The sequence below is a fragment of the Synchiropus splendidus genome, chromosome 16 (assembly GCF_027744825.2).
Source record: "Synchiropus splendidus isolate RoL2022-P1 chromosome 16, RoL_Sspl_1.0, whole genome shotgun sequence".
NCBI classification, from domain to species: Eukaryota; Metazoa; Chordata; class Actinopteri; order Syngnathiformes; family Callionymidae; genus Synchiropus; species Synchiropus splendidus.
This window is the reverse complement of record NC_071349.1, coordinates 16,380,250-16,392,443: the sequence shown is the minus strand read 5'-3', so window position 1 is coordinate 16,392,443 and position 12,194 is coordinate 16,380,250. Positions and strand designations below refer to the sequence as shown.

Sequence of the window (12,194 nt, the reverse complement as noted above, 5' to 3'; positions counted from 1 at the left end):
ACCAAGAATCCAGGGAGAGCAGGAACATTGACAACATTTCAAGCATTTATCTGCCTCGTTCGCAGCATCCCACCACCAGCAGCAGCGCCAGGCGGGGAGAGAGGAAGCTATAGGAAGCAGAACCATTACACCAGGAGATTTTGTTTTCGCTGGAGACGGGCAGCTTTTGGAGCCCTAATCTCTGCAGACAGAGCGGATTGTGGACGAGACAAGACAGCACGTTTCTGGAAGAGCCTTGAATACAACTGCTCAATTCAGACTGTGAATGTGGTTTCTCCAAATGTGAGGTGGGGGAATGGAAATATCAGTGGGTGTGTCCCCATGTGTGTTTATGTGAAGCCTCCTAGTGAGAGTGATAAGACTGTAATTACAGCTGGGCTGAGCTCTGGGCTGGGCAGAAGGATGGGGAAGAGGAAACACAGCTCTGTAAGGGAGGAAGCGTCTCGGTAAGGAGATAAGCTCTACCAGCTCTTTGTCAGTGTGTGTGTGTGTGTGTGTGTGTGTGTGTGTGTGTGTGTGTGTGTGTGTGTGTGTGTGTGTGTGTGTGTGTGTGTGTGTGTGTGTGTGTGTGTGTACGTGCAAGTGCGTGTTAGTTAGTGTGTGTCTCCAGCCCCAACAGTTGCTCTGATGATAATCCCAGCAGCCAGAGGAATCCACACTCACTCATATATCTGCTAGGTAATTACACTGAGCTCTCACTGCTTACACATCCAAAGAGAACAAATGAGCAGGCACACACAGATGTGGAGAGAGCGGTTCTGATGTACACGCCAGATTGTGATGAAACTGAGAAAACGGAGACGAGACAAAAGAGGATGAAGAGATATGATGACGGAAAAAAAAAAATTATAAAGATTCAGACGGACAGAGGGAGATGGCAGAACCGGGATTAAAACTGATCTATATTTAAATCTTTCACACAGCTCTTCTAACTGCTCGCTGGCAGGCGCCTGATAAGTGGCTTTGTGAAGCAGAAGTAGTGCTATCATCAAATTGTTCTAATTGAAGCGGCCTTTTTTTTTTTTTTTTTTTTGACAGGGTGAAATTCTTTATTTAAAAACCTCCAACTCTGGAGTCCTGGAGGTTGTTATTTGTAACTCATTTTTAGGAACCACTGGCACTGGCTGGAAAGAACCAATTCTTGCATCATAAGATGAGGTGAAAAAAGGTGAAGTGGAACATGGAATTTGATGGCGAAGAAATGTACCAACGTCTCTAATGCAACTGTGCCGCAAAAATAACTTTACTTGTAAATCTGTTAATTTGTGAACGTGAATGGACCCTTGACACCAAAGAGCCAACTCTTTTTGGAACTTCCAGGGAGACATACAGAACAGAATCAATTACCGTAATCTCTGGACTACAAGCCACTACTTTTTTCTCATAGTTGGAGTCCTGCGTCTTACACAGCGTTGCGGCTAATGTATGGATTTTTACAGGCTAAAGAGCATTATGCTGCCAAAATATTGAGCCTCATCACAGCAAATAGATGAAATTACAGGTGCTGTATTGACCTTAAAACGCTCAAAATGCACTGTTTTCATCCACGTGTCCGCAGCTCTGCCCACAGAGCTGATCTCCTGGAGGACCAGAGACAAGAAGCAGCGGCTGAGACCGGCTGTGATGTTGGAACTTGGGAAATGTGGGCAAATTTGCGCGCTTTAATGTGAAAAACTCACTGGTGTAAACCTGTGTAAAAGATGTGAGGAGTTCATGATTCCAGTTCAGAACGTTGCCCAGTCTCCATGCTGGAGCCCGTTTTCAAAACCAGTTTAGAAGTGATCCTCATGCATTTTTAAGCCGGGTGTACCACTGACCTTTCTACAGCGCAGACAGCACCACTGCACCTGTGGTTTATGTATGAACAACATCTATTTGGTGGGTGCAGCTAATATCGCGCAGTGCGCTCTATAGTCCAGAATTTACGGTATATGTGCAGATAAATTCATATACTGAGTCAGGCCAAAACAATTCTTGCGATGACGTATTTATATATATTGCAGGCAATATATCCTTGCAGTGTTAACTACATTAAAACACAGTGCATGTTTGCGGCGGCACTTGCTATGCAGCGGCGGTAGCAAGTAAATCCATGCAGCGTATGAACTCCAGCATCTGTTAATCTGGTTACCATGGCAGGGTCAGAGGGACAGGAGGGCAGGCCTTCTCTGGCATCCTCTGCAATAGCATCCTGACATGGACACAGAATACAGACACGGGACGTGTACAGAGAAGAAGGGAGAGGCTTGTTTGTGATGCTAGTTTAGGCCCAGTGACAATAGAATGATGAGAGTTAGTGAGAAGGCAGGAATAAGGAGCGTGAAACCGGAAAAAAAAGTGGAAAAAGAAATGATTCATTGAGGGTTAATTGTTAGCCCCGTTGATTCCGAAAGTGCTCCACACAGGTTTTCTCAGAGATTGAAGACCCAGAAGATGTTAGAAGCTTCCAGTGCTTTGGCTTTACTTACAAGTCCATTGGTGTTTTCCTTTGGTTGACTGGGTGGTTTAATGAAGGAGCGCATGGATGAAGGGGCATGGTGGGAGTAATGCCTTGGCAGGTCATACACATGATGGGGGAAATACGGCTACGAGAGGGGGGTAAACAACGAGATTCATGAGGGAGTTCAGCCACTCGCGCACACTGCTCATCAATCAATCACAGAGAAAGGAAGGCAACCAAACAAAACTGGGATGAGGAGACATCCATTTGAAAAGTGTGGTATTCCTGCAAGCAATACTTAAACTTCAAATGTATTTGTTTTCTGGGGGTAGGTGATCATCACCGCTACGCCTCCATCTTACCCTGTTGTAAAAGGGATGCTGAGGACCAGTCATTCCGCTGAAGTAGGCGCTGTGCGGCTGAGGAGGCATGGACCCAGCGAAGGAACTTGCTGGAGAGCAGGCAGCCGACGGAACGTACCCCGACTGAGGACGGGGGCCGGTCTCTTGCATTGTCATCGTGGGATAGTTGACCCCTCCCATGTTCATTTGCTCCCTTGCAGCGCGCACATCTACAGAAAGGGGACACAAATACAGAAGCTCCTTTAGATCCATCAAAGCAGTTGCATCTGTCATACTGTCAGTTGCATCAGCATTATTCTTGGTCACGATGAGTTCCTCTGTGGGTAATGTCACATGACATCAGGTCAGCGTTTATGAGTCGACATGGTCCAATGATGTTGTGATGTCTGATAGTTTCAAGTGGCTGTTATGCTACTAGTTCAGATATTAATGATTTCGGATTTATATGTTGTGTTTTAGAATTATTCAGTTTTAAGTATTTATTCACTGATAACAATGATTTAAAATCTTTTTATAATTTCAGTTTTAGAATTGCAATAAGTAAATCACCCATTTTCATGCATTAGAAATGTGAGAGCATATTTATTTTCTCAACAACATTGAGCGCAAATGTTTTGTTCTTTTTTGTTTTCTTTGAGATATTTTATTTTCCTCAAAAATAATTTCTCCAAATAATAATATATTCCTTTACTTCATTTTTAAAAATATAAAATTAAAACATATGCTTTTGTGCACTTGAAATTAGGCAGAATTTTTTCTTTTTTCAGCACTGACATTTACTTTTTAAAATTATTTTATAACTCTAAAATCTTGAGTCAGGTTAGTTAAAATTCTAAGAACAAATTGCAACAGAAGACAAAGGATGAATTTGACTGATTGAATTTGATTTTAGTGGGTTAAACAACACATATACAGTGTTTTTCATCCGTAAATGGATTCATACAACTTCCTCTTGGCCAAGTGCCTGTGTGATACGTATGGGTGATCATCTGGTTGCAGATTTGGTTGGCGAGCTGGGGAGCATTTGACTGTGCTTCGACTTCTGTTGTCATGTTTGTTGGCTCTCGCTGTATTTGAATTCAAGGTGAGCTGGTGCCTGAGCCCAACCTCCCAAATAAAAGCTAAATGAGCCCAAAGACAGAACAGAGTGGCTCTGTGTGGCTGGCAAGAAAGTCAGGAGCAGAAACAGAAGGCACCAGAATGTCTCCTGGTTATACAAGTGGCTGCTGAATGACACGCTGAGTGAGACCCAATCCAGGCTGTGAAAACAATGACGGCCTTATGATGTGACTCAGGCTCATGGGAGGGTATCGCTGACAGCACTGCCCACTGGCTGGCCACAGGACACTGGGCACCAAGAACAAACTGCTCATGGAAGAAGAGGAGGGAACAGGATAAGTTGGTGAGAGCTTTGGTCACCTTCCGCTCCCCCAGGGGAAGAAGTGAAGAGGCACACACACACACACAGAGTCGGAGATAAACAAGCTTGGTGAAATACTTAGGAAACTCTCTCTACAGACGTCTGGTTGTGGAGCTCGGTCAGCTGCGTTACTGACTCAACGTTGGCTCAGAAGAAGTGTTCATTGGCCTGTGTGTGGTTTTCCTGGTCTAAGCACACTGATGCTTCAGCTTTGCACCAGGCGTCACTGACACTCTGATCATGACGCATGGACTAAAAAGCACAGCGGCTCTTTGGCTTCCAATTTATTAGGGATGCAAAGTTACATCACTCAAAATACCCACCAAGAGCCAGTGTTTGAGGCAGATTTGTGACATGAAATATATGGCAAATAAAAAGGCAAATGAGGTGTTTGATTTCATGGTGTTTAACTTTGGATTTTCTGAGCTATGTTTATTTGATTCTAATGGAGAAACATTCGGATTTCTTCCTTAGTACAGAAAGTTGGTATGGAACCACCAGCCATTTGTTGGAGTCTTACGTAAAATAAAAATAAGCGCCAATGACTTAAATCTCAAAGAAACATTCTATAACCTCATGCTTAAACTCCCCTCAATCTGGATCACTCAGAATCTCAAAATACTTCAATATTTTGCCATTTTAATCGGAATTCCATATAATATGTTTTTTTTAATGTACATTTATTTTCCATCATATGAAGTAATCTATAATTAGTTTTTCTTTGCTCTCATATACATTGACATATGTGATTACCGTAAATTCCAGACTATAGAGTGCATTGGAATATTCACAACACTCACTGAATTTAAGATGGAAAAGAGCTCTTGTTCATATATAAGCCACAGCTGTCTACAAGGCGCGGGTGCAACGGTGCTACCCTTCTCAGTTGTTTCCAGTATTTGAACAAAAACTTAGAGAGAAGCTTCTTTTAGCTATTTTGGTCCACACCTGTGGACCCACTGCCTGGGGAACTCATTGTTGCTGGACAGGAAATGTGGGTTAACTAGTGACTCAAAATTACAACTGTTTGACAGTGTTTTAGCGTCAGTATAGAAAGGAATCATGGCCACATTCCCGCACTGTGAGAGCACTCTTAGGGGGCAGGGGCAGCAAGGTTGCCAAACATAGCTCTCACTCAGCAAACATGGGAAAAGATACCTCCACAAAACAAACCTCTGACAGGCTGTTTCGGCAGGTCGATTACAGCCGAACATTACCAGAAAGATAAACTTGTTCATGTTTCCATCCACCCAATGAAGTTGTAGTGTATGTACCTGCAATTATTTCCCTGAGTTTCGGGTCGAGGTTGACAGTGCAGGGCAGGAACATTTCGACATCTCGGGCCGTAAGGACTGGAGTTCTGGAGGACAGGAACACCTCGAAACTGCGGACATCTCCATCGATCTCCAGCAGCGGCTCCACGTCCTTGGTGGTGGGAATGTTCTTGGAAATTCTTTGGGAAGTGAAGGTAAAGCATTTTAAAATTCACTTGAGATGAAATTATCTCCATCAAACAGAAAATCTAACGTCCCCTAATAAGGTTAATTCTGACTGACGGAGCCCGGGTAAATAAACACAACATCACATTTCGGTGATAAAAGAAAAGGGGAAATAGCATGCAGTGCTGTTAAGATAAAAGCGATATGCAACGGTCATCATCATCATGAAGGAGCGAGATAACCAGATTTAGAGAAGGCGAGATAGCGAATAAGGGGGATGTTTGAGGACAGATAGAGTGAGGGATGTTATCTTTTCTCAGCAGAGGAGGAAACCTGAGAAGATGACAATCAGCGTAATTTAGCAAGCAGCAACGGAAGAGCGTCATGGTGCCGAGCTACAGTCAATGTGATGTTTGTTATCACAGGCCTCAAGTAAACAGCATTTTTGAAGAGTTTCACGTCGGTGGGTGTAAACCTTTTCCTCCCATTTTCACCCAGAAAAAGAACCATTTCATTTTTTAAATCAAAATACAGCCACAGAAAGCTGCTATTTATTAGCTGTATCCACCACAGTCGGCACTTTAGACCATGGCAAATAAAACATGCAAATGCCATCAGATGAAGAAGCAAACCGCAGATCTTGTTTTCTCCCTCCATTTCTTAAAAAAAAAAATGTTTTCTAACACTGGTGACATCAAACACATCTACCAGTTTAGGAAACGGTTACACAAACACTTTCTTTTTATAGAGTATAATTTGATGGTCCACCAATTTGGTTGCCGCAAAATAGACTGTGATTTCAGTTTAACGTCCGGGTTTTCAACAGCAAACACTGTGCTGCCCATCTGAGACTTGATGGGATGATCAGCACCGTTGCTGCAGCACACTGCCACAGTCAGAGCGAGGTCAGCATCTGGTGAACCCACCCACTGCCACCTGACAATCCAGCCCTTTCTCCGCTCCCGGTGAGCATTTAGTCCAGAATTATAACTTTCCAAAAACCCCAAAATGAGAAGATCTTTTAAGGTGCTCTGCACTTGGAGGTTATTTCAATTACACTTGCGGTTAGAGGTCCAGGTGTTTGACCAAGGACATGGAGACAGGACAGATGGCTGATGATGGACGCAACTGCTGTTGCAGGGCTCAAACCCGTGACCTTGTGGTTGCAGGATGTCTCTAACCACATGCAGTTGAATACAAAAGAAGACTTCTCAAAAGTGTCTTCGATAGGAAGTACTGGTGGTGGTTTAGAGCCGCGTCCTCTGGTTAATGGCTGATATTTTTCTGAGAAGAATTCAGGTCCAACTACAGTTTCGGGCACACACCTGCAACCACAGTTCCGCGTCCGACTGAAATGGGGTCATTGAAGAAGTCACTGACACGGGCCCTTTCTCACGAACTCATGCACAGATGGAGAAATCAGCAGTGTTCCTCACTTCCAGCCGTTACACGGATGTTTATTTGTGGGTCCGTAGACAAACAGGAGCCGGTGACACACACACACGCCACTTCCTTCTGATATACAAAGAACTCTTTCCTAGCACTAAAAATGTCTTTTTATAGAACGTAATTTCATGGTTCATCCACGCATTCTACTTCTTGGATGTTTGCAGCACAAAAGCCTTGTGTTTGCGTTGACACGCGATAATAATGGGATTGGAGAGACAGAGTGCTTTTGAAGACTTCTTCTGGCTGCTCCGAAGAACATGTCAAGGGCAGTGATGACCAAGTAAAACCCTGACAGATGGAAAGGTAAAAGAGAGACCCAGTTTTATGTGTTGTCGTAGAAATTAGATTATATTAGATTAGATGGCCTAAATTAAATAGAATATATGTGAAGTTTATATGCAGTAAAAGAAGAATTCAGGTCAGGACATTGACAAGGCTGCAGTTTATGGACACTTGGATCGAATCAGCTTGAGGACAAGCTCCTGCTGAATACCACAATTCTTGGTTCCATTTATGTCTTCCAACTTTATCTCCAGCAAATCCAGACCATCACATTACCACCACGGCCACCATTGTTCCATCCGTCCTGATGATGAGTCAAGCCTTTATCGCTTTTGCTTAGACATAGGTTTCATCTCTGCATGGCGTCCGTTCAATCTAGGTTTCTGAGTCATGACCTCTCCTCAGTTGAGGCCCCTAGTCTTTTGAATGTTGTTGTGGGGTCTTTTCTGTGCTCTCAGGTTTGTAGTGTATTGGTAGACCAGCCACTCTTCCGAAGTTTCACCATGGTTCGCCCAAATCCCAGAGCATTCGAGATACAACCCTTTCCACACTGACGGATCTCAAATACAGTCATTTGTGGCTGAATTTAATTGGACCTCAGAATGATGTCTACTTCACTTTGTCAGGTCCTGACGGTGCATTCCATTTACCTCGGAGCTCGGAATGATGTCATGGTTAAGTTCAAACGTTCCAGTTAATGAAGTCCACAAAACAAGATGCCAATGTCCACAAATGCTATCCTTGCCCTCACCTTATCCTTCTGCCACTTGGAAAACAGTCAAGACGAAGATGAAACACAAAACTTCCTGTTTACAAGTCGGGAAGCCATCTTGGATTCTCTGTCTAATATTGGTGAGTCCAGGCTCCAACATAAAAATACGACTTCATGGGGGAACATTCCGGCACGTAACTCAGAAATGTCCATTTCCAAGTAGAGATTGAAGGCAGGTGTGCTAAACCAACGTTATTCACAGGCTGTATACAGTAGGTTGATGATAAAAAGTGACTTCTGTTATATCTTGGGCTGATATTTAAAAGGTATGGTGTTTAAATGGTGTGCAAAAACCTTTTCCCTCCACAGTATGTTGCTGTTGAAAGTTGTAGTACCATCAAGACATGTTCGAACACAGAAAATGAAATGAAAAGTAAATTGATAAAGGGAAAGAGCAGATGGAATTGGATTACTGTGAGAGATGGCGAGTGTCCCTTTCTAGATAGATCAGATAATGGACTGAGTCATGCGCTATACACACTCAGAGTAGAGCTTCTATTTGTCCTTATTATGGAGGAAAGCAGGATTAGCGAAAATTGAACCCTAAATCAACTTCATTAATTGTTAAAAAACGATGCCCATTGAAGCAGTAGCGCGTACACAAGCAGTAAAACAAGTGTGTTGATACACCAGAACAAACAAGGTTATCCTTGCACTTTTAGGAGACCCTCAAAAATGTCAGGAAAACATCAATCGTAGCGCATTCCTTTGGATGACGGCAGATTTTGTGGGTTTTCACACTTCAAGTGGGATCGCTTGAAGTCAACTAATGATAAGTTGTTAGCGTTTGCATGAAGCCATTGACACACATCAGATCAGACTTAGTCATCTTCGCAGTGAACAGACGAGGCAGACAAAATGAACAAAGCTATTCTTATCAGCAATCATCCGCCAAATTACAAGATGGATGCTCGAGCCCATAAGTGCCAAGGAAGCCAGCTTGTTACTTTCAAGCCGTCCAAGGACATGTGAGATAAAGGCCATTAGGCATCTTGGCCGCCGTGTCCGGACAATGAGTCCATTGACCAGACACAGCTTAAAGCCGCTGCAGTCGGGCGCTTAGGCTCGACTGCTCTGTGTGGCGTGGCCACTAGGAGCTTTTTGGGCTTATCCAAATGCTAATGGGTCCCAAAGTTGACTGGGGTAGAGCTTTTCTGTTCCTTTCAACCTCCCACACACTGCAGAGAATGCGAAGACTCTATGCCCTCGGCCAGTCTTGGAAGCTGGAGTTATGAATGTGCCACTTGACTTTGCCTTACAGCTGCCCTGTGTGCGAGGAGATGACATGCAAACAATGAGGAGATTCCAACAAATGAGAGCACAGAAAGACGCTTCTGTCGCACTATGAACAACCACCGTCAGCGTCGGACGACACCACTGAACAGACGGGGTACAGAAGTTAGCTAGGCCTACACACTCCTCCCTTGCTCATAGGCATGTCAAAGGATTATCCCCACACCGTCAAGCAAGACACGAACTGGAAAACAGGTTGTTTCATTATGGCAATGGTCATCCTTCGAGTATACTGTTTTCATTTAATAAAAGCTTTTCATTAAAACACACATCCCCTTCTCCCTCCCAACTCTTGACCCTTGGCTCCATCCGCCTCTCATCCTTACTTAAACTCTTCTCCTGAGCTGGACCACTGTATCTCAACCACAAAGCTAATGGAAAACACACCGTGTTGATAAAAAAAAACAAAAAAAAAACACACAGTTTTGGCTGCTCAGTAAGACAAGCTGTAGGCTCCTGAACTCTTGACTAAACTCATGTGTCTGGTTCCAGAACCCAAAAACCTCCCCTGAACCCTCTGATCTGTCTTGTTTCTGAAGCATTATAACAAGAAAACCTCAGCTTAGTGATTTATACTCGAGAGCAGAACTTGGCAAGGATAAGGTATAGTCTTCTCAATGCGATGCTAATTACACCACAGAGGTCACAAATTCAGTGGTTTGATATCTGAAATGGCAAGTGGGTAGTCCTCGTCACGCACGGTGGGCTACTTTAGTGGAGACAGTTTGGGACGTCTGGAAAGATCATCAATTTATAATGAAGAGTTAGTGTTAGCACAGGCATGGGAAAGATGTCCAGAGAAAGATAAACTGCTGGGTTGAAAGTCAAACAAATAAAAGCAATGTTTGGATGTTTGTGATACTTGATACTACTGCGTTTTTTTGTTTTTTTTTACTGAACTTCAATAACTACAGACCCTTTTGGAGACGATGACTCGCGATCATCTCAGCCATTTTGTCCAATATTATATATATTTGTTTTTAGAAATAATCTTCTGGGCTGTTATATGTTGTGGTGTAAAAGGTCAAAGGTCGGACTTTTGAAATCATACCTGGGGCATAACAAAACAAATTTTCCTTTTTATATATAGGACCAAAAAATCTGAAAAATCCTGTCACTTTTTGGCAAATAATATTTTCATTCCTTTTAAATATTTCATTTGACAGTGATAGCGTCATCTGCTTAATTCATGCCCACTTACCCTCCTGAATATGTTCATAAACATATAGCTCATTATGTTTGTTCCCTAGCAACTCTCTTCTTCACAACAAAGACACACACACACGCCTGAGAGCGGATGACCTCCTTGACATATGAAGGGCTGAAATGTTAACATCAGTTAACAGGACCGGATGTGTGTGTTCATGTGCACGCAACATGTCTGTATAGCACTATCATGTGTGCCCGTGGCTCCTGCTGTGGCTGAGTGGTGAGTCTTGCAGTCCACTTAAAGGTCACCACTAGCCTCCTCAAAATCACGTGTGGCTATTTATACACCACCTTCCAGCGTTCGTAGCTCTGGACATCGAGTTGATAAAGCATAAAACAACAGTGACCTCAAGGATCTTCTCTTTTTTTACAACGATCATCTCACAGTTTCGACTAGACTTCACAACACTGCAACAAATGTAGCATCAAAAACAAGGAGAGCTGATAAGCACACAGCACATGACTAAGCAACAACCGCCACTTGGTTTTTGACAGCTTCTGCAATGTTGAGGAAGGCAGACAGCTTCAGGAATCCTTATCTTAAACTGAGCAGTTTTCAAGGTTGACTTTACGGATATTCACTGCCATAAGGTGTTTCAAGTTCACATTGAAGTGCTCTTAATTGTGTGTCCCTTTAGCCGTGTTTGGTTTATGAAGCTTCATGAAACAGTGTCCTCATTTTCACAGACTACTGGATGGCACTTCCTGCTCTATATCTTAAGATTAGACCCATTACTTCAATGAAACATGCCACCCACTGAGGTCTGCAAAAGAGGACACTGTTTCATGAAGCCTCATTGGCAACCGAAGTTATTACCTCAACCAAAGAGTTGATACTTTGAGCATATTGAAATGAAATATTCAGGAAAGAGTTTGGTATCGCTGGATCCAGGACGGTTTTGAAGGTTTTCTCATTCCGTCGTATGGCATCCCAAGACTGCCGCTCCAGGTCACAACTCACTAAAGTCCACTCTGGAATGCATTAGTGGTAGTGCAACTGGTTACCACCGGAAAGTATTCAAGGAAAGGTTGCATTTTCAGAACGTGTGACCGCTTTGTGCACATATGAGTTGTTTTGGGCAACTTAAATTCACAAACTCCAGCTCTAGCTTGGTGCTATTTTCTTTCTTTTTTCAAAAAAAACTACACCTCTTTGGGGGTTGGCTAGCGCTGAATCCCCCGTTAGTCAACATTGCCAAACACCAAAGGGAGACAGAAGACACAGGTTTGACCAAAACAAACACTCTCTCATGTGCAATCAGCAAAGGACCGGTTTCACTGTATCAAAAGCCACACGAGACCCCAGGGGGACATCCATGTGAATCTGTGTGTGTCCACCACCTGGACTGTCTCACCGAGAGCAGCAGCATCACCTGAGGCTGGAATCCACCTGAGACCCTCACACACCAACTTGCCTCACAACAATCCTGCTGGTAGTTAGATCTAAAAAGGGTATTCCTGCGCTCCTTCAATTGCCTTTTTAACCTCCTGAGACCCAACACCCTGCCTTATCTTCGTCTAACCGTTC

General features: G+C 43.4%; 1 protein-coding gene across 2 annotated transcripts in view; it reads right to left on the bottom strand.

The window, feature by feature from the left end:
- The window catches only part of kidins220a (kinase D-interacting substrate 220a), a 41,823-nt gene that overhangs the window by 8,357 nt on the left and 21,272 nt on the right, over positions 1–12,194 (bottom strand). The window contains exons 24-26 of one of the 2 annotated variants that reach the window (XM_053844418.1): positions 5,497–5,675; positions 2,803–3,011; positions 2,469–2,585 (exon numbers count right to left, since the gene is read on the bottom strand). In XM_053844418.1, coding sequence (XP_053700393.1) covers positions 2,469–2,585; positions 2,803–3,011; positions 5,497–5,675 — 505 coding nt within the window. The remainder of the gene's footprint in view (positions 1–2,468; positions 2,586–2,802; positions 3,012–5,496; positions 5,676–12,194) is intronic. The other variant, XM_053844419.1, reaches the window with a different exon arrangement.